The sequence below is a fragment of the Chroicocephalus ridibundus genome, chromosome 20, assembly GCF_963924245.1.
Source record: "Chroicocephalus ridibundus chromosome 20, bChrRid1.1, whole genome shotgun sequence".
NCBI lineage: Eukaryota > Metazoa > Chordata > Aves > Charadriiformes > Laridae > Chroicocephalus > Chroicocephalus ridibundus.
In genome coordinates this window covers 3,426,320-3,448,542 of record NC_086303.1, presented here as the reverse complement: position 1 = coordinate 3,448,542, position 22,223 = coordinate 3,426,320, and the positions used below count along the sequence as shown (strand labels likewise).

The window sequence follows — 22,223 nt, the reverse complement described above, 5'->3', positions numbered from 1 at the left end:
GCTCCATCCCTGCAGCCTCAATCCCCACCTAGAAGAAGAGCAAACGAGGAGCAATCAGCCCTTTCTGCCCCAGATCCTGCCCCAGGCCCTGAGCCCTGGGGCAAGTACGGGCTACAGCATGTGCCCAGGTGATGCTGAGCTCTCCTCTCCCTGTCCTATCCCCTCGCAAGGACCCTGTTTGGCGTACAGAATCCCAGACTGGCAGAGGTTGGAAGGGCCCTCTGGAGATCATCCCCTCCAACCCCCTGCCAGAGCAGGGTCACCCAGAGCAGGTGGCACAGGAACGCGTCCAGGCGGGGTTGGGATGTCTCCAGAGACGGAGACTCCCCCACCTCTCTGGGCAGCCTGTGCCAGGGCTCTGCCACCCTCACAGGAAAGGAGTCCCTCCTCATGTTGAGATGGAACTTCCTATGTTCGAGTTTGTGCCCGTTACCTCTTGTCCTGTTGCTGGGAACCGCTGAAGAGCCTGGCCCCATCCTTCTGACACCCACCCTTGAAGTATTTGTAAGCATTGATAAAATCCCCCCTCAGTCGTCTTTTTTCCAGACTAAAAAGACCCAAATCCCTCAGCCTTTCTTCATCAGAGAGATGTTCCAGTCCCCTCAGCATCTTGGTAGCCCTTTGCTGTCCCCTCTCCAGCAGTTCCCTGTCCTTCTGGAACTGGGGAGCCCAGAATTGGACCCAGCGCTCCAGATGTGGCCTCCCCAGGGCAGAGCAGAGCAGAGGGGGAGGATGACCTCCCTCAATCTGCTCACCATCCTGCTCCAGGATGGCCTGGAGAGGGAGGACACCAAGCCCTGTGGTGTCCTGGAGCATTTGGCCACTCAAAACCTGCACCATCATCCTAGAGTCACCTCCTGGAGCCTGGAACGAACACTCACCAAGAGACAGCAAACGCCGAGTGCAAAACCATGGTCTTTTATTAGAAATCTCCTCGTATAAAAATGATCATGCTCTACACAGTCATTGAATAATTCATAAACATCCAGGCACTGAACTTTGTTTTTTTTGTGTGTTTTTGTTTTTTGACTGGTCAGTACATAAAGCAGACATATTTCAATCCATATGGTCATCACATACATTAATTAACCACCTATAGAAATCAGCACTTTGAACACAGTCTAGGTTTTATTTTATTTTATTTTGTCGTCTGTTTTTTATTTAAATTTTATGTATTTTTATTTATTTTTCCTTTTTGCAACATATAGGATTTGGTAGGATACGGGAGAGAGAGTGAAGAGGGACGGAGGAAGACAGGAACAAAAGAAAATGGAAGATTAAAAGAAACAAAAAGAAAGAGAAAACAGAAGGTTCTGCACAACCACAAACAATCTCACAAATTCCAGAAAAGGGAAAATGTTGGGTCTCTATTTTTTTGTTGTTTGCCAAGATACAGGGAAAAAAAAAAACCCCAAAGACTTGCCGAAGTCCGTCACCTCTTCCCCGCGCTACGTCCCCCCCTGCTCCACTGTTCCTCTTCCTCCGTGGGGAGGCATGCATTGTCACGGTGGTCGGTTGGTCGGTGGTTTGTTTTTATTCTTTCTTTATTTTTTGCTGCTGTTGATTGCCATCTTCCCCGGGAGCTCTGCCCAGCGGCCCAGCCGGCAGCGTTTACCCCGGCTGCCACCTCCCCATCCCGTCCGGGTGCCCCTCCAGCGTCCTGTGACGAGCGATGCGACCCAGCTCCCTCCCGCGTCGTGGCATCCGCAGCTTCCCTCTCCGCCAGGCAGTTGCGATGGCTGGAGCTAAATCGCGTGGTTGCTATAGCTGACGTAGGTCTGTTTGGTAGCCAGTGCTGGAAAGAGAGACAAACCTCACATGTATCATTAAGGAAGTCCACGCTCCCTTTCTGGCTCCTGTCCCCTCACCCTGACCTGAGAGTCTTGCCAGGAGATGCTGGTGGGGATGTGACATGGGGTTTGCTCATGGATCCAGGCAGCGCCAGCACTCGGGATCGTTCCCTGTGAGGGCACTGAGCCATGGCAGAGGGGCTGAGCCCCACGGCAGCCATTGGGAGCTCTCTAAAGACAGTTCGTCCCGAAGAGACACCTCGGGATGTGGCGTGAGCTACAGGGGATGTGCTTTCAGGCTCCCATTCACTTCCTTCAGCAACCTTTTACAGACAAACCCGCAGATGCTCCATGTTGCTAAAAGCTCGGCTTGCCCCAGCCCTGCAAGAGCAGATTTGGGGTCCAAGCTGGGCACCCTGCACCCCTGGACGCCGCTCCGTGGCAGCTGGGAGCGGAGCAGCAGGGCACAGGCAGTGCCGGCAGCGGGTGGCACAAAGCCAGCCAGCCCGGCTGCGCCCTCACCAGGGATCCCTGTGCCCACGCTCGGGTGCTGGAGGAGAACACGGACACAAACCTGCTGCCCACCTTCCATCTTCCCCAGACACACCAGCCCTCGGGACGGGGCTGAACACACAAGGAGAGGGGGCAGCCATGGCTACAAAGCCACCATGCGTCCCACACTGACACCGGGGGAACCGCAGCAAGGCCCAGAGCTAGAAAAACGCCAGATAGCAATAAATCCTCCTGCTCCCTGCAGGGCTGCACCGCTGCCTTCAGGCTCGCAGGCTGCAGCATGTCACTTGCTTTTAGCGGCAGCCACAGCTCAGGGAGAGGTGGAAGCAGCAGCTTGCAACACCCTGGCTTGTCTCAGCGCTTCGCCCGGGCATGATGCTCTGCGGAGAGGCCACCATGAGATCCCCAGGTACCACGGGGCTCAGGAGACACACGGACACCCTCCAGCCAAGGACACGGACAAGTGCTGGGACAGACAGCAAAGCCCAAGACACCACGAGCAGCACAAATGCATCCTCTGCAGAGACCATCCCTACGGCACCGCGCAGAGGGGCCGACCAGCAGCTCTCCCTCCGTCTCGGTGCCTCGCTGACAAATGAACCTTGCTGCAGATTTCAGACTGGTATTCCCAGATAACAATTAGATAGGCCATAAGAAATTAGAGCTGACAGAGCTATTTGTTAGCCGCAATGTTTTCCTAGCCAATCTGCCCATATCAAAGCCCTGTGAATTATTTATTCTGTTGTTTATTTAAGGATACGTGACCCGCCAGTGCCAGAGTGTAAAATGGCTCCTCTGTCCTGCGCTGACAACCCCACCATCCCTCCTGCCACCAGCACTGATGCCATGCCCGGCTCCCCACCTTGGCATGCCTTGGGAACGCGCTGCCAGCCCCGTTCGCGCCGAGCTCCCGTATTCCCCATGCGAGACACATCGGAGCCGGAGATGCGGCAGACGGGAGGCTCAGCTCTCCCTGCTCCCGGCATGTATGATCCTCAGAGGGTCCTGCTGCGAGTCCCGCGGGGGAGAAAGATGCTCAACGCAGCAGAGAGCATATGGGAATGTTTGGGTTCAGGTCCCAGATGAGGTGCTCGCTGCAGCTGGGCCTCCAAGCCCTGCTGCAAAGGGTGTTTGAGCTCTTTGTGCTCACAGAGCCCTGGCCAGGAGCTGCGTGTGGCTGGAGGGAGAAAAGATCACACATGCCAATGCTCCTGCAGCATCGCAGCCTGCGACACTGATGCCATGGGGGGTCTGGCGCCAGGTGGCTCCCCAGGACTGGGCTGACATGATCCCGGCAAGCCCTTACCATGGGGAACCCCCAGCCTTGCATGAAGCATCTCTTGCACAGACAAAATGGGGGGGACAGAGGGACCCTTACCCACTGCCACGTTGGGATAGGATCGCAGACCACACAGATCTGCGATAGCAGCTGACAAAAGCCACCGCCAGCACGGGCGGTGAGGGGGGTCTGGCCATGCAGCTGCCCTTCACAATGCAGATAGGTAGATGAAAGAGTGAATTATGCAGAGAGACTGCCTACGGAGAGACATCGCGTACAGAGCGACTGCCAGCGAGAGCCATTACAGAGAGCGATGAGGATACGGAGGTTATGCACAGATGCCAAGGGATATTAAAGAACTCAGGCTGGAAACAGAGCAAGTATGGGATTACAAGACAATCATGGCTTCCCATGGAAGTGCTGTTTGGTCTCCATCCCACTGTCTCTAGAACCCAGAAACTGTGCTGGTACGCGAGGAACACTTATATATCTGTGAGGCTTTCTTCAGATTTAGCCCAAATAGGATTTCCCTTCTTAAAGGACCCCATCAGCATTGGCTCCAATCATTCCTTCCTCCTGGCAAGGCTCTGTTTTTGGAAACACAAATGCAGAACAGCCATGCATCCACTTTCCCAGCGTTTTCTGAGCCCCCAGCCTCTCTTCCCAGGGGAGACAGATGCTCTGCCCCTGTGTCAGCCTTAGCTCCTGCCCGGCCCCCGGAACAGCCCCCAGGCACCGAACACCTTTCCCGATCAGCCACAGCAGAGCCCTCCCGGGAGCAGCTCTGTGCACCCAGGGTGGGCTGACATTAGGATCCTTCTCCGAGTGTTTGAGCAGATTTCCACGTGCCCCAGCTGGCATCTCATCCAGCAGCGGCGTGAGCGTGTCTCCAGCATACTTCCCATGCCAGCCACCGGGCAGCACTTCCCACGGGATAATGTAAACGGGCCTGGGGAGGGATGGGAGCACCAGGAGTAACCCCAATCAGAGGGAGGCAGGACACGTCCTGTCTCACCCACATGGCTGCTGCGATGGAAAACAGCTTTTCTCGGGTTAAATGAAGGAAGGGGGAATCTCCCCTGCCCACAGACAGGAGATGATGCTGTCCCCTCCTGAGAGCCAGGAATCCCTACACGTGATGCAGCTGGATACCCGGAGCACACCTCCCTCCTCGGGGTGCTTTGGGCACAGCGGGGAGCAGAGTGGCCCCCAGCCTGCGGGATGCAGCCCTTCCCACCCTGCCCTCACTACTGGGGGATGGTGGGCCAAGCCATGGGGCAGGAGGGGCTGAGATGTCCCTTTGCCAAGGAGCAGCGCTGTCGGCATTGCTTGCGCCCATGGATGACAGCATGGCTACGGCCCACCAGTGAGCCAAGGCTTTGGGCATCCCGGAATCACATCAGTCCCCAGCAAGACCAGCTCCCCAACCCCACGGGGAGCCACGTTACCTTGTGTTTCCAGATTTTCGCAGAGCTCTGATTTGGCCTCTCCATTGGGGCGGAAACCTCCCTTCTGCGAGAACTTGTTGGACATGGTGGCCGCCGTCACCACCGCCTTGAGGCTCCGCTTGCGCTTGGGGACGTTCTGCTCCGGGTGGAAGAGGATGATGTACACCTTGGGCATGTAGAGCATGCCCAGGGACACCGAGGCACTCAGACTCACCGAGATGGTGAGCGTCGTGGTCTGGATGTACATCTGCAAGACACAAGGGCATGAGCTGAGACCCACCACGTCTCTGAAGGATCCAGAAAGGTTCAGCTGAGAAAGGAGGAGAGAAAACAGAGGGAAGTGGAAACATTGGGGTTAAATAAATGAAGGGGTGGGGAGACAGGGCTGGAAATGTTGGCAGTATTGGATCTCAAACATCAGACTCAACTTGTTGCATGGATCAAGGTGCACCTGGAGAAGCCTCTGACCCACTTTTGCTGTTTCCCCACCTGCAAACACGGGGAGGTTGTGCTGGTGCCCTGACCTGCGTTTCGGGACCCTGGCACAGCCTCCGTGTGTGCCCAGCCCTCCCAGCACCCATGCACGCTCCGGCAGCAACCTGCCGGCACCCCGACTCAAAAACATCACCAGAGACGGAGCCCCCCGCCCTCTTCACCCTCCCTCTCTCCTCCCCGTCACCCACAGCGCACCCCACCAGCCACAGGGCAGGAGCTCTGATGCCACGGTGATGGGCACAGCAAGGACACACACAGCCGGGGCACTCCCCACTCCCCCGTCTCCCTTCAACAGGTAATTCCCATTCCCCAGCTGGCTCCCTGGGCCGTTGTCATGTAAGTCACATATTACACACCGACGCTGCCTTTCTGCAGTCAAAACTAATTTCACGCTCACTGTCCAGGACTAACAGTGACAGATGTTTTGCAAAATGAAAGCCCATTAATCTGACTGTAGAATAATCCATTTTTCTATGGAAAGCGTTTGGCAGGCTCCTCGCAAGCCGGGGGCATCTGAAGCAGGTGGCGACGGGAGGTGAAGAGACCCCTCTCCCTCCGCCCACCCCCACCTCTTGTCCCTGAGCAACACGGGAGGCCGGGCGGGAGAGCCCCTCCGCGAACATCCCTGCTCCGTCAGCATTCCTGCTCCGTCAGCATCCCTGCTCCCAGCACAGGGCTTGTCCTCTCCACCATCGTCTCCTCTACCACATATGTTGGGCCTCTCCAGGCTGAGCAGAGAGAGTTCTCTGGGTCTTCAGGTGCCTTTGCACGCACCTTTTCTTCTTTTCCAGCTGTGCACAGATGCCGGGGCTGTTTTGCAAGTTGTTAACAAGGTTTTAGGAGGCTTAAAGCAGTTTCTGAACTTTACCCCATGGCTCAGTCACAGCTTGGTGTTCGGGGTTTCTTCTGCAGTCGTTTCCCGCATGGGATTTAGTGCCGGGCAAGGTGGCAGGACCTGGAGGAGCCAGGGGGCTGCAGCGTCAGGGGGGGCAGTGGTTCCCCACCTCCTTGGGGGCTCGTTTTCTCGTGTCAATAGAGCAAAAAGGTGACCAAGGACAGAAGCTGAGCACAGCGGCTCCACACGGCTCCCGGGGGAGAAGGTGCACGGAGGCAACTCCAAGCCATGAGCGAGAGCCAGTGGGAGGCAACAGCTCCTGGCCGGAGCTGCCATCCCACCCCAGGACCCGCAGTCCCAGGTGTGACCACGCAAAGAAACATTTCACTCTCTTCTCCTGCTTCAGAAACAAGCACACACACCCAAAAAAGTGTTTCAACTCAAGCCGAAAGAAAAAAGAAAAAGCACCAAAGCTTGCTCTGAGTCAACGGAAAAGTTTTGTTTGTCCCCAGAATAAAACCTATTGCTGTCACATGCGCGGGTTTGTTTGTTCCACCTTCTCTCTATATATGCGCGCAGTCAATCTAGGCAGTTTTTGGAAATAAAAATGTCATTTCGTCAAGGAAAGTCAAAACATATCTCTGTGCCAGAATATCTGCTCTTCTTTTATTTTTCTTCCATTTTTTTTTTCCCCTGCTGAAACTCTCCAGACTTTGCCGTGAGTGTCCTGGACTTGCCGGGAAAGAGGGCAGCGCTGGAAAACCAACTCCAGGCACCCCAAGCCCTGTCCCAGGGACTGGCACAACCCTGCTTGGCACCAGTGTGACACCCTGTGGGACACGGCTGGGGCTCTGCAGCCCTTCACCCCCCCAGCTCTGCTGCCTGCCCACCCTCCTGGTCCTCCGCAGATGCCTCTTGGAGGAAGCTCACTTTTCAACCCAGCGATTTCCATATTTCCTGCCTCTGCAGCGACTCCCACCCGTGCCTTGGGACTCGGAGGCGTTTCGGCAAAGATGGAGAGAGCAGCTTGAGCTGGAGCTCAGACAAGACGTCTCTGGGCACTCTGCCTCCTCCGCGCCTGGGTCGGGACTCCAGCCCCCAGCGCCAGCGGGGACTCCCCTCTGCCGAGAGCCCGGGTGGCACCAGCTCCAGGACCCCCCGTCTCTTCATCCTCCTCAAACCCCTGCAGCACTTTTGGGGTCTCAAGGGGCCGCCTTCACCCTAATGATCCAGTTGCCAGGAACAGCCCCGTGTTCTGCATTAACCTCAACAGCTTTGCGTCACGCCACAGCGAGCCCCTTTTTCAGCTCAGAGAGAAATATTTTTAGCCTGGAGTCTAAACACAGCCATGAAGCACAGCACAGTTAACCTTTTCCCACATCAAAAAAATGACCATTTCTCATGATTTTCGTTCTTACTCTCTTAATTGGTTTCCAACCCAGGACCCCACTTTGCCCCGCCGTTAACGACGCTCGAGCTTCCTCCCGAGCCCTTTGAGGTGCGCGCTGCGGGTTATAAAAGAAGTTACAGCTCCGGGTTCAGCAGCGTCCGCTGCTTTGTGGATGGGATCAAAGAACACAGCCTGTCTCTGACTCAGGATGATGACGCTGCGTCGAGGCATCGCAGCAACCCTAAATGACCCAGCACGAGTCCCCAGGCCCAGCGCTGGGCTCAGCCTTCGCCGCAGGGCTGGATGAGCCCGTCCTGCCCCGGGGGGAGAAGCCCTGGCTCAGGGCACAGCCCTGCACAGGTCTTGTTTGTCCTAAAGCAAATCTCTGCCATTAATGAGCAACCCCCTCCTCTAAATCCAGGCCCGACCCAGCTATGAGAGGTTTTGCACCGCCACGGGTGCCAGGGAAGGGAAAAGCTGCTCAAACCACTGGACAGTCCTCCTCATTTCTTCTTCTCTCCTTCTTTTCCCTCGCTGAAAGCAAATGTGATAAACAGAGAACCAGACAATGACACCGCTGTTCAGCTGCCGCGTTATCAGCGCAGGAAATTGTCTCTTTCTTTAGATCCTCTGTTATTGCTATTTCTCTAATCCGCTGGGATCGGCAGGGATAAGAGGTTCTTTTGAGAAAAGGCTTGGGGGACTTGTTATAATAATATGCCACCTCCATGCAAAGTTGTAGGCACGAGGTAAAGGAAAATAAAATAAAAATGGAGATTTTTATCCAGCTCCTTTGGACCATGAGGCAGCCTTGGCCGCAGGCTCGGATGGGGTCGGGCAGAGGTGCCGGGGGGGTGTTTGGAGGTGTGGGTCTGCCCCGTGGCACCCTCAGGACGTGAGCAAAGCTTCAGCCATACTCTATGGGGAGAACAAAGGCCTGGTCGACACTCCTGGCTTTTCTTTTCCCAGATGTGTTGACCCTCCACGGAGCCCAGCGGGGCTCGGTCCCAGCAGCGATGGGACAAAGGCGACGGGATCCGCAGAAGCCTGGGGATGCCTTGCTGAGCATCCCGGGCAGCTCCAGCACCGCCGCGGGGTGACGCCAATGCCAACACCCCCAGTTTTCACCCCAAGGACACGCTCAGAGCCAGATCCTCTCTGCAGGCTGCGGAACACCACCTTTTTGACCTTTTGCTCCCCAAGACCTCAACCAGCAGGTAAAGCACCGAGGCAGCACTGAGGACCAGATTCCTCCGGCTGCCCCTTCGAGCGCATCCATCGCCCTTCAGCCCCAGCCTGGAGAGGCTCAGAGCTCCCATCCCACGGCGGCACGGCCGAGCGCCGAGCTGAAACACCACAAACCCCTCCCGGGATTGCTCAGCGGACGCCACGGCAGCGGCAGGCTTTAAGAAAGAGAGCTGCGTCCAAGGGGAGTTGGGAACATCACTTTTTCCGCCTCTAATCAGCTTGTTAGCAGCCTAATAACAGAGAAGCCCTGCACATTACAAACCCCCGAAGTGAGGCACAGCCTATTGTCGAATTGCTGCTTGACAGCCAGCTTTCGGCAGCCCTAAATTATCCCATGACAAGCTGCAGTGAAGAGGTGAGCAACCTTGCGCATAATCTACAATCATTATCATTTCCATCTTTATTACCCACAGTATGCTGAGCACATTAAGAAGGCTTTAAGGGAGCTTTTGTTTTGCAATAATTTCTTAAAAAACCTGCTTTCTTGTTAGTATCTCCCCTGCCATCTCATCAAAATGGAAATGCTGCAAAAGGCTCCATTTATTTCCTTTAATTCTCCTTCACACTTCCAGCCAGGCCGGGCCGGCTTGGGAGAGACTTTTGGGCTGAACCAAGGTGAAAGGTGCCTGCACAGACCCGATCTCCTCGAGCTCCGGGGTTTGATGCTCTGAGCAGAGCCAGGTCTCCTGGACATATCCGAAACTCCGGTGCCCACAGCAAAAGAGCTCTCAGCAAACCACCTGTGGCTCTTTTGCAATTGGTGTTTCCAAAAGCCGTGCCTTCAGCAGCTCAGCAGCATGGGGGGACACACTCGGGGGACATTATCTCAGTCGTGATGGATCCAGAGAGGGAATCCGGGCAGCAGGTCACTCCGGGGATTTCCAGGGAATAGCAGCACCGAGGTTTATTTGTCACAGGCAGCTCCGGGCTGGCAGGCATGAGCTGTTCGCGTTTAACATAAACGCGATTCTTGTTTTGGCTGGCAGGCAAAGGGGATTTGGGTCTCATTCATGAGATTTTTTTCTTCTTTGTTCTTGCTCCCTCTCAGTTGAGCACGGAGCTTCAGCCAGGCTCCCACGGGTACTGGCACCGGGACCACCCTCCACACCAAACCCAGGGGGCCGAGGAGGAGGAGGAAGACAGACAAACAGGTTGTTTTACAGCCCAACTGCACCTCTGGGATTATCTGGTCTGGCCTCGTCTACGCTGTGTGCAAAGTCGCATCCGGAGACGCAGGGGGATGCTCGCACCCCAGGCCCCTCCGCTCCTCCCTGCGCGGCTCTGTGCCACCCTGCCCGCCACAGCCAAGCCATTTGTCGTCAGCTCCGTGTTGCCAAACACACAGGTGTTAATTAAAATCACAGTGAAACAGTAATCGAGTGAGAAGCCGCAAGCTGCCGCCCGCCCCGGCAAGAGTGGGGACACACCGAGGGGTTGTCCTGCTCCCTCTCCTTTGCCCTTGCCCTGTGCTGCTTCCACCTCTCAGGGATTTCAGAGGACAGATCCCTCTCTCCAGCCTCCATCACTGACTCAGCACCAGGAAAAGGAGCCGGCTGGGCAGCACTCGGTCCCTTTTCCATGTAGAAATGGTGCTAACGACACGGGGGACCTGGATCTGCCCTGGGGACTTGTCCTCCCCCAGCCCACGGGGCAGCAGCCTGCGCTGCCCATGGCTACTCTCTCTGGAGAGGGGCGGTGGGACCAATGGGCACAGCAAACCAGGAGAGGAGGAAATGAAACAGGAAAGCCAGGAAGGAAGGAGTGAAGAAACCCACAAAAAATGGGAAAAGGAAAACGGGGTTGGAGGCAATGGTTTCTGCTCCCCAGTGGAGCAAGAGGTTTGCAAATCAGCACTTCCCACCACAATTCCCAAGGTGGTGGGAGCACAGAGAAGCTCCCTTCCTTGCTTAGGACACGTCAGCCTCTCTCAGCCCCCTTCCTTACAGCCCACAGGGCCACCAAACAGACCTCTCCCCTCCTCCCTTACCTTTTCCGCCGACTGCGACGTCCCAAAAAATATAGGGATGAAGGCTAACCACACAATGCAAGTAGTGTACATGGTGAACCCGATGGGTTTGGCTTCGTTAAAGGTCTCCGGGACCCCGCGGGTCTTAATAGCATACACAGTGCAGGTGACCATGAGAAGCATGCTGTACCCAAGCAAACAGATGAGGGAGAGGTCCGAAATGTCACATTTGAGGATGCCCCGGGCAAAGTGGGGATTTGTAGTCCGCTGGTCCTCGTAGTCAATGACAGAGTGGGACGGGTCCACGATGAACCAGATGCAGACGCCCACGAGCTGCAGCGAGATGAGGCTGAAGGTGATGACCAGCTGGGAAGCGGGGCTGATGAACCGGGGGGCACTCACTGACTTCTTGCCCTGCTCAAAGATGCGGTAGATGCGGTTGGTCTTGGTGAGCAGGGCGGCGTAGCTGATGCTCATGCCAAGCCCGAGGAAGATGCGTCGCAAGGAGCACGTGCTCAAGTCAGGCTCAGCGATCATGAGGAAGGTGGTGGCGTAGCAGAGGAAGATGCCCGTCAGCAGGACGTAGCTCAGCTCCCGTCCCGACGCCTTGACGATGGGCGTATCATTGTAGCGCACAAAGGTGACCACCACGAAGAGGGTGGCGATGATGCCCACGATGGCGATGAAGACGGGCACCACGGCCCAGGGCGAGCTCCACTCCAGCTTGATGATGGGGATGGGGGTGCAGCTGGTGTGGTTCTCGTTGGGCCGCTCGTTGAAGTGGCACCGCTTGCAGTGGAACTCGTCCAGCTGGTACTGGTAGCCATCGCAGCGCTCGCAGTGCCAGCAGCAGGGAATGCCCTTCACCAGCTTCTTCCTCTCGCCCGGCTTGCAGGGCAGGCTGCAGATGGAGCTGGGGAGCTGGCTCCCACCCCCCGGCCACAGCATGCTCTCCACCTGTGGGGCGAGATGGCACCAGCCCCACTGACGCTGGAGCCGGGCATCTGGGGCATGGGGGGATGCCCTGCTTCTGCTCGCAGCAGTGTTGCCCGGATCCCACCCCTCGCCCCATCAGTACACCCCAGAAAGGACCCCAGCCCTTCCCAGCATGGGGCCAGGGAGGCGATGAAGCTCTCCATCGGCCTTTTGGGAAGATTCACCACCAGAAACCCAAAACAAAGTCCCGCCTTCCCTGGGAAAACTCCCTCTCCTCTGTTCTGGCTTCTTCTTCTCTTATCAGAGCTGCAAGTTGGATGCCCAGAGCCCATGGGATACTGTCACACGGACTGATGGAGGGTCACCATGGCTGAACCACAAGTGTGTAGTTGGGGGACACCCTCCCCTCTGACTCCCCCCAAGTTTGGCTGCCTGCCTTTGCACCCATGGGCTCCCTAACTGCTTTGCACCCATGGGCTCCCCTGTCTCCCAGCCAGGTTTACTACACCCTACGTGGCCTCGATGGGTGCAGGAGAAATCTGCAGGACCTTCCCCTTGGCATGGCCACGCTGCCGGCACCAGCCAGCCCCCAGCTTTACCTTCAGGTGGAGGTGGTCAGTCCATTGCCCGATGACTTTGTACTCAGGAGTGGAGTTCCTGATCTGATACTGGTAGATGTCATAACGCCCCGGCGCGTCTCCATTCTCGTTGAACGTCACGGGAGTCCCAGCGATGCCTGGAAGAGAGGGAGGGCTCAGCACCCACGGCACGGGGTGCCCTGGGTGATGGTGTCAAAGGGGGCTCTGCTTTGATGCCTCCCCCTTGGTGTGAGGTTTCTCACTGCTGGGAATGCCGCAAGCTGCCGGGACGATGCCAGCACGGGCACAGGGTGGAGGAAGCAACTGGGAAAAAGAAAACCAACCCCAAACCCAAACTGGTGCAGGGACCTTATGGTACCGATCCACCGACTTCTCCAGGAGCGATGCCAGGCACCAAGGGCCGTTACACCAGCTGGTTTACTACTTCTTTTAAGAAAGGGGGAAAAAGCAGCTTTAAAGCTAAATCAAGTGAACTGTGCAGATAAATGCTAATGAAAGAAAGGAAGAGAAAAATCAAGCAAGAAGGAAAAATAAATAAGAGACTGCAGAGCAGATCACAGAGTGAAGATAAATAGAAGTAATAAGGAGGACAAGACAGAAATTGTTTATTAAGGAGATAGGGCAGAGGAAAAGATGCATTTCCAGAGGAGATCTGAAGACAGACAAGGACACAGCGGCGTGATTCAGTGGGACCTCTGCCAGCCGTGAGCCGGAGGCGGCAGGGGGGAGCGGGCGAGGGGGGAGGCCAGGCAGGACGGCAGGGTGAAGGCAGGATCGCTGACGGGTTGGTCTCCAAAGGCTCCCAGGAGATGTGGAAGCTCAGACCTCCTCGTCTGCTGATCTGCTGCAAAACCACCCCGTCTTTGCACCCAGCATTTGCAGTGACCCATAACAGGGGACACCCTGCGACACCCAGCCCCACGGAGCCGTTCCTCCCCACCACCCCGGGGACGGACGGACCTGAGAAGTTGACGTTGCGGATGTACTTGAGCAGCTCCACGCCGTCCACCGGGTCCATCCTGGGGCACAGCCCCACCTTGCCGGGGCAGAGGTTCTTGTGCATGTTGTGCAGAGCGTGTCCCATGGCGTAGACAGCGTCGATGACAAACTGTACCTTTCCCTCCTGCTCGTACGAGGAGTCCTGGCCGATCCGCTCTCGGTCTGTGGGCACACGTAAAGCAGGGCTGCCATCTCCCTGCCGTCCCAGCTATTCCCCGCAAAGACATTTCTGCTGCAGCCAAACCCTTGCAAACAAGCCCGCTCTGGAGCGACGCGGCTGGAAACTCCAACCCCATTCCCAAAATGACAAACCCATCAGCCAGCCAGGGCACCTCTGTCCCAGCGGGAGGCTTATGCTATCGAGGCATGTCCCAGGAAGGAGCAGCAGGGCAGAAAGGCATCTCAACCAAGCCCAAACTCCCCCCAGAGCAACCCCCCACCTTGCGGATGTATTTCCCAGTGCCAGCCCGAGGCATCGGCTGCGTCTGTACTGCCAGGGCTCAGGGCTCCCGCCTCTCCGCTAGCCGAAATTCCTCCCGTCGCCTGTGTGTCCCTTGTCAGGAGGGACAGCCATGGGGACGCCGTGGCTCTCACCCGAGCCCCTCTGAGCGCACACCAGGAAGGTTTGGGGTACACGAGCTGGCCGCCGCGGGCAGCAGGAAGGTGACGTGCAGCAAAGAAACATTCACTGGGGACATTCCCAACCAACCTCCCTGGAATGTAGTTCTGAATATGTGGGTGCTGGCACCCAGCTGTGCTTCCAAGAGCCCTTGGGATGTCACATCCCAGTGCCATGGGACATCCCTGTGCTCCCAGGTCCCCAAGCAGAATGCGGGCTGGGCTGTGATCGATGTCCCATCCTCACCCCCATGGGTTGACCTCCTCCATCTGGCTGGGAGCTCCCACCGGCTCCGTGTCTATCAGCGGTGTCAGGAGACCGCCCAGGCAGTATCCATCACTGGCTGTGTGTCCTCCAACACTGGCTGTGTGTCCTCTGTCTCCTGTCACCCTGCTCCCCTTGTCACCCCCTGCCGCCCTCCCACCCTGCTGACCCCACAGCCCTTTGCAGCCATCCTGGCTTGCAGGATCCTGCAAGGATCTGGTAATTACCAGCGACAGCTGCCTGCCTCTCCTGTCATAACCACCCTTAATGGGACTAGAAACATGTTAATCATTTAGCAAAAGACACCGATTAATGTCGCACGCTGTTAATTACAGCTAAGAAAGCGTCTCCCATGGGGTGACACCGCGTCAGGGAGCCACGGCCTCTGCACCGCTATCACCGTCTCTGCGGCGTGGCCGGGCACCCCGCCAGGCCACAGCTCCTTCGGCAACAGCCAAAGGGAAGGAGGGTTTCTCAGGGAGCCGAAGGCACGGCCATCACCCTCCGGAGAGGCAGAAGCAACCTAGAAAGCCATCCAAGGGTTTCCAAAATTAATTCTGGTGCCGCCGTGCACGGATGCTCCCTGATGCAAGGCGGGGTTTTACGGTGACCGCAGGGGACCAGGGCACAGAGCCTGTGCAGATGGGAACGAAAAAGGCACAGAGAAGCTGGGGTCGCTGATGCCCTCCCTCCCCGCTGCGGGAAGGTGGGACGAAGCCAGCGCTGGATGCGGAGCAGGTCTCCGCTGAGCGGTGACATCCCTGGGCCGGGACGGAGAGCGAAACGTGCCACTGACGAGACACTAAAGCAAATTGATAGCGAACTGACCAGCAAGAAAAGATGATATCAAGGAGGGGAATTTATAGCCCATCCTTCAAAGTTATAAAAATGCTTTTGGACTACGTGGAGATTACTCATGCGAAACCCGTCAAGTTATCCTTTCTTCCACGTTATTGACAAGGGCTATTAATCTTCTCCCTCAACTTTGGGCCTTTCCCTGCATTCATCTCTCAAGGCGCAGACAAGCCACTCTATCTTGTCAAGATAATTACCCATTAAAAAAAAAAGGTGTAATAGACTGTCCAGGGGAGCTGAGCCCATGGCGATGTCCCAGCCCCACTGCCACCCCCGGCGCCGTCCTGTCGCCCCGCAGAGGATGCTGAGCCCAGGGGACACACGGGACCCAGGACACATCCCTTCCCAGCTCCTCGGCTTCCTAGCAGGCACCTCAAATCCCACACAGGTCCCAGCAAGTAAAACACAACCCGCTACGATAACACAGCTTGCGGAGGCTGGATTTTCCTCCCAAACACCCCTCCGGCTTGCAGCGAGCAGTGGGAGAAGCCCCTTGCCCCAGGCCCCAGCTGCTTTTTCCAGACGGGAATTTGCCTGGTGCACAGAGGGTCAACGCGGAGCAGAAAGCTGAGGCTCCTTCCCAACATGGAGACAATAAATCTCCACCAAACTCACAGTAGATTAAGGCCGCAAAAGGGATGTGACCCGGCTGATTATAATAGCAGGGTCATGCATCGTTCTACAGGGCTGATAATTAATTTTCAAGTGCATGATGAGCCTCTGCGGGCACCCCTCGGAGGACGGACGCTGCTATCTTCTCAAGCGGTGGATGAGACAGGATTAGCATCAATTCCCATCACATCGCCGGCGCTGGCTTTTGGCAGAAGTTAATCAAAATCGCTCACAGTGCTGCTCCAGAGAGCTGGGGGATGGTGTCGCCTCTGAGTGTCCAAATCTCATGGGAGCCAGGTGCACATCGTCGTGTTTTTGGGCAGGGTGAGCCCATCGTGGGATCAGGGACCGTCCCCCCACGAGGGATGCTCGCTCCAAACATCTCTCTGCAACGAGGGCTCGATGCAGCGAGGCTGGCAGTGCCCGTCTGGGGAGGCGGTGGGTCCGAAGGAAAGCCGAGCAGAGGCATTGCCGGGACACCCCTGCCCACTCAGACCCAGCCTCCATCAACAGGAGCCCTTTATCATCTTAACTACCCGGCCAGCAGTGCAAATCCTCCCCCGTTGGCCTGGCTGGGGCACGCTGTGCTGGAAAACAATCAGCGACACAAAAAAAAAAACCAACCCCATACTAAGAAGAGACCAGAGAGAAGCAAAACAAAAAGGGAAAAGAATATGAAGACTCACAAATAAAGAAGGAAAATCAAATAAAAGCTCCTCTCCCCTCCGCCCACGTTGCTGCTCTGCATCTCTCCGCAGAGGTGAGCGCGCAGAGAAATCCCCAGCCCTGCTTCAAAGCAGAGTTACCATCCAGCCCTGCGAAACGAAGGCCATTAATTAGCTCTTCTGGAAAACGAGTAGCCCGTAGGGCACCCTGCGGTCCCCGTGCGGGTCACAGTAGGGGACACAGCCCTGAGCCGTGCCCCGTCCTCCTGCCCTTGTCACCCCACTGGCCCAGCAAACCCAGCGCTGCCATCGGCTCCTCCGTCTCCACGTGCAGCACCCCAGCACCTCCCCGTCTGCATCCACACGTGCGTGAATTATTAAGGAAGCGGCGGCTGGCAGGATCCTTTCCAGCAGGAGCAGGGGCTGGCTGTCCCCCAGGAGCCTGCCCAACCCGGGGAGGTCAGGGACGCAGCCCGGCGGAGGGAGCTCGGGGGCAGGGAAGGATGCTGAGGAGATCCTACTGCAAAAGCAGCCGGGAGACAGGTCCCAGCCTGATCCTGGTCCCAGCAGGACAAACTGGGGATGGAGCGCACAGATCCTGATGGCTGCTAGGACTGGTCTCGGGGACAACGTGGGCAGCTGCCAGCAGGAATCACCCCAAAACCTGGTGCCCACCCCAGCCCTCACCCATCACCTTCCTCCCAGCTCTCCCATACAGGAACAAGAGCCATGAGCTGTCCTGTTTGGTGACAGGACCCTTCAGTTTTGGTTTTTGGGATGCAAAAGCCAGCATTTCTCGGTGCATTTTGGGCTGTACCCAAACCTGAAGCCCATGGGGGAAGTCAGTACAGTTCCCTCTATAAACCAGCCCCAAACAGGACATTTGCATAAGCCGTGCAAAGCACAGGAGCTCATGGATCTGCCCAGGCAGGTTATTTGCTTCATCGTGCGTTATTTCCCCTCTCCGTTTATCTGCCAAGCAAACATTCAGGAGATAATTTATTTGCTGACAAATTCAGATAATTTAAAGACAGTTCCTAGGACATTTGCCACGTCGTGGTTTCAGCTGCCTCCACTAATACCTTGGCCCTGAAATATTGCTTGCTTAAATGCTACATTACTATGAAGATGAAGAGATGAGTGCTCTGCAGGACCTGCTCATGCATTTCCTGGTGCCGGCGATTTCTTGATGGAACTAGGGACGATGAGGAGCTCTCAGCTACCCAAGGCCATGGCCACGGGCAAGTTTTCTTGCTGCTTACCAAGCTCACACCTATGCATTAGCCACAAGACTTCTTGGGGAAGCTGGAAAGCCCTTGTGGGGACAAGAGAGGTCTCCACAGATCCTTAGCTGAACATCTGGGGAAATGCCTGCAAGGGCGAGGATGTGGAAGCACCATCCTTAGAATCATAGAATCTTCATGGTTGGAAGGGACCTCCGGGATCATCGAGTCCAACCATACACACACAAAAAAACCCCCTACAATCCCTGCCACTAGAGCATGCCCTGAAGTGCCAAATCTACACGTTTCTTAAACACCTCTAGGGATGGTGACTCAACCCCCTCCCTGGGCAGGCTGTTCCAGTGCCTGGCCACTCTTTCAGTAAAGTAATTCCTCCTAATATCTAATCTAAACCTCCCCTGCCGCAGCTTCAGCCCATTTCCTCTGGTCCTATCATTATTCCCCTGGGAGAAGAGGCCACCACCCACCTCTCTGCACCCTCCTTTCAGGGAGCTGTAGAGGGCAATGAGGTCTCCCCTCAGCCTCCTCTTCTCCAAGCTGAACATGCCCAGCTCCCTCAGCCTCTCCTCACATGCCCTGGTCTCCAGACCCCTCACCAGCCTGGTCGCTCTCCTCTGGACACGCTCCAGCACCTCAATGTCCCTCTTGTACAGAGGGGCCCAGAACTGAACACAGCACTCGAGGTGAGGCCTCACAGAGGCACAATCACTTCCCTACTCCTTCTCATCCTCAGCAGTGAAATGGGGACAAAAAAAACTCCTTAATGATCAAACTTTCCAGGCACGGCCAGGTCCATCCGCCTGCTGGCACACCACGGCTTCCACAGACATCCCTCCCAAGGGGACGGGGGGGGACGCGCAAATGTCCCCAAGTCCTGCCACGTCGCAGCCTGCGAGCCGCCGCGGCGTTATCAGTCTTCAGGCGGTGCCAGGCAGGCAGTAAATCTCTCCCATCTCTCAGTAAACATGTCACCTCCTGGAGCCTCCAACCATCACCTCGGCAGCAGCGCTGTCAGCAAGACAGATCCCCTGGTTGCCTTGTTTATTGCACTAATCCCTACAAGTCTCTTTTAGCTGGAAATGGCTAAAAATGCATAGTTGGGGCGTGAAAAGAGAGCCCGGATCAGGCTCTGCTGGACAAGGTTTCCTGCCTGGAGTAGCACAGGGACACGGCAGCAAAGCAGTTTGGAAGGAGACACGGGCAAACACCGCTCCAGCAACACCCCAGGGCGACCGCTGCCATCTCCGGGCACCCCCGCACCCCCCCGTGGGGCAGCACCTTCCCTGCAGGCACGGGTACGAGCTGGACCCTGACCCCGCACTATTGACTGGGGTCACTTCTCTGCAACCACCCCACTTTTAGCCTGCGCAGGTGAGAGAGGAGCTGCTTGCAAGGGAGCAAGGACGCACCAGTGGCTTCATGCCTTCCACAGGACAACGGTGCTTCTGCCAAGCACACGATGGGAAAGAGGGTCACTTTGATGATGATCCGAGGGCTGGAGCCCCTCTGCTGGGAGGACAGGCTGAGAGAACTGGGGGGGTTCAGCCTGGAGAAGAGAAGGCTCCGGGGAGACCTTCCAGCCCCTTCCAGTCCCTAAAGGGGCTCCAAGAAAGCTGGGGAGGGACTTGGGATCAGGGAGCATAATGACAGGACGAGGGGGAATGGTTTCAAACTGGAGGAGGGTAGATTTAGATTGGTTATTAGGAAGAAATTCTTTGCTGTGAGGGTGGTGAGACACCGGAACCAGTTGCCCAGGGAGGCTGTGGCTGCCCCATCCCTGGAGGGGTCCAAGGCCAGGCTGGATGAGGCTTTGAGCAGCCAGGTCTAGTGGGAGGTGTCCCTGCCCAGGGCAGGGGCTTGGACCTAGATGATCTTTGAGGTCCCTTCCAACCTGAACTATTCTATGATTCTATAACTTTGAGGGTGGCAGAGCACTGGCACAGGCTACCCAGAGAGATGGTGGAGTCTCCTTCTCTGGAGATACTCAAACCCCACCTGGACACGTTCTTGTGCAACCTGCTCTGGGTGACCCAGCTTTGGCAGGGCGTTGGACTTGATGATCTCTAGAGGTCCCTTCCAACCCCAGCCGTTCTGTGATTTTATGAAGAAGCAGTAGTCCAAATGCTGCGAAACAACGCAGAACTCAGTCCCAAACCCCCCAGTTCTGGGTGGCTTTGTACCCACAGAAGACGAGGCCAAGGGAAGGGCGATGTGCAAGAAGCACGTGTGAGAGGGAGCAGCCCTGGGAGCTTTGCGCAGGGACGGTGCCTTCGCACACACACAAACCACCCAGGCTCCACACGCTTCCTCGAGCACACACAGCGCATTGGGATGCGCAAAAGCATTTTTGTGCAGCACTCCAGTCCACTTTTAAGCCACTCACCGCCATCACGAGCCCAGCAGACACCCGAGCGCCCGCGCAGGCAAGCAGCTCTGCATCGCCCACCTTCCCCACGCCGCGGAAGCCCCGGCGTTTCTGCAGCCTTCCCCAAATTCCCACCTGCCGTTGACGCTTAGTCCGAAAAAACCACACTCACAACCGAGACCGCCACGCACGGAGCATTAATTGTCACGTAACTGCCTTGGAGCTGGGCTGGCAGCTCCGGAGCAATAAGGACATGGCTGGGCTGAAAGGCCATAAGGGGAAAGCGAAACTTTTCTAACGCCTGCCTTGGGCTCTCTGCCATCGCCTTCACGTCCCCCTGCACCCCGTGTGATACAGCAGCACACCCTCCCCCGCGAGGCTCCACTCGCCCACAGCATCCCCACAGCTCTTACTGGTGCACTTCTTGATGCTGCTGCCCTTCTTCAGCGCGTGCCGGCTCAGCTTGCAGTGGAAATTTTCCTCCCAAAACTCAGCGAACCAGATGTTTCGGCGGTTGTTGTCCAGCGTCCTGCTGGAGAAGTAGCGGTCGAAACCTGCCCGGGGAAGAGGGGACAAATCTCTGGGATGGCAGAGAGATGCTTAACATGGCCCAAAACCCGCCAAAAGACGGGAAGGAGGGTCTCGTGAGCGATGGGGTCTAGGGACACATAAAGGTACAGTGGGTTCGTGTCCCAGCTGCCACCCGGGCAAAGCTGCAGGCTGGAAAACCCACTCAGGAAAGACCCCCTGCAAAATACAGTGTTTCAAAGCCAAAACCTTGTGGTTTAGGGGATGCCATCACGGGGGACAGCCAACCCAGGGAAGAGGGACCCCACCGAGCGCAGCCCCTTACCTTTGACAGAGACCCGCTTGGGCAGGATGGTGACAGAGCCCTCGGCCACCTCCTCCAGGTGCAGGACGGGGGAAATTTTGGAGCCCCAGCTGTCCGAGCCCATCCAGATGAAGTGGCCCGTCTGGTTCGCCCTCTTGGCCGCCTCTAGCACCCTTCTGCCGAGAGAAGCAACAGGCGCTGGCGCTCGCCGGGGCACCGGCTTCGTGTCTGGCCCCACGGAAGCGGGGATGCTGGCACGGGGCAGGGCTCGGCACCGCCTGCATCTCCTGCTCCAGGCACTCGGCCGGCACCAGGCACAACCCGGTCCATACAGATTCATGAGATCAAACCATGGTGCTCCCACACCCTCTGTCCTCCCCAGCCCGAGCACACAGGCTGCTTCTCCTGCCTCATTTGCATATTTGCTGACTGGTAATTGAATTTCCCCCTTAATTACCCAACATTGGGGCGGGGGGGGAAATCAGGTTATGCCGCAGCAGGCAGGAAAAGCAGCAGCGCTGGAAAGCGCGCGTGGGCTCCCATCAGCATTGCAAGGCACGGGAGAGAGCCAGCCAGTGCTACCAGTGCCCAGGCAAGAGCTAAACTGGGCTCAACTGGGCAGCTGAGCAGCAGTGGGGAGCTGGAGAAGCCATCCGTCCTGCCGAGCATCCCTCATCACGGCCAGACGCTCAGCCACACACACTTGCACGCTCCACCAGCGTCAGCCAGTTCAGAAAAATCCGTAGCAGTGGATGGGAGCTTTCCTGGATCCGTCCCTCCGGACTCATTTTTCCCAGGGCTCGCTGTCCCCTCGGGGGCTTGTGTGGGTCCCCAGCCCCGTGGGAGCGGGGCCCGGGGCAGCTTCGTCTCCCCCTCTCCCCGTGCAGCGAGGAGGCAGGTTTGTGACTCACCCCCCGCCATCGGGAGCTGATCATTTCAAGTCCAGATGGTGTTTGAAACGCATAATAAGGAAAAAAACAAACCATACAAATCGAGCGGAGACAAGACAGGGAGAGGCAGGCGTGCTCTGGGAGCCGAGGGCCAGCAAGAAGCCGGGGAGCCGTGCCGGCTGCTCCGTGCTCATCCCGGGTCGCCCCAAGCTCCTGGCAGGGGGTCAGCAAAGCCGATGTCCCACTCCCAGCACAAGCAGCATCTCCAGCTTCCTGCGATCCTTGTCCCACTCCGAACACAGGCAGCATCTCCAGATGCCCGTGGTCCGTGTCCCTCTCCCAGCACAAGCAGCATCTCCAGATGCCCGCAGTCCTTGTC

General features: G+C 57.0%; 1 protein-coding gene across 3 annotated transcripts in view; it reads right to left on the bottom strand.

Moving 5' to 3' along the window:
• Window positions 1–898: 898 nt before the first annotated feature.
• Window positions 899–22,223, bottom strand: part of GRM4 (glutamate metabotropic receptor 4) — a 52,957-nt gene continuing 31,632 nt past the window's right edge. For all 3 annotated transcript variants that reach the window (XM_063356376.1, XM_063356377.1, XM_063356379.1), the window contains exons 5-11: window positions 20,976–21,130; window positions 20,536–20,676; window positions 13,460–13,660; window positions 12,500–12,636; window positions 10,986–11,921; window positions 5,031–5,277; window positions 899–1,795 (exon numbers count right to left, since the gene is read on the bottom strand). In XM_063356376.1, coding sequence (XP_063212446.1) covers window positions 1,746–1,795; window positions 5,031–5,277; window positions 10,986–11,921; window positions 12,500–12,636; window positions 13,460–13,660; window positions 20,536–20,676; window positions 20,976–21,130 — 1,867 coding nt within the window. In that variant the 3' untranslated portion in view covers window positions 899–1,745. The remainder of the gene's footprint in view (window positions 1,796–5,030; window positions 5,278–10,985; window positions 11,922–12,499; window positions 12,637–13,459; window positions 13,661–20,535; window positions 20,677–20,975; window positions 21,131–22,223) is intronic.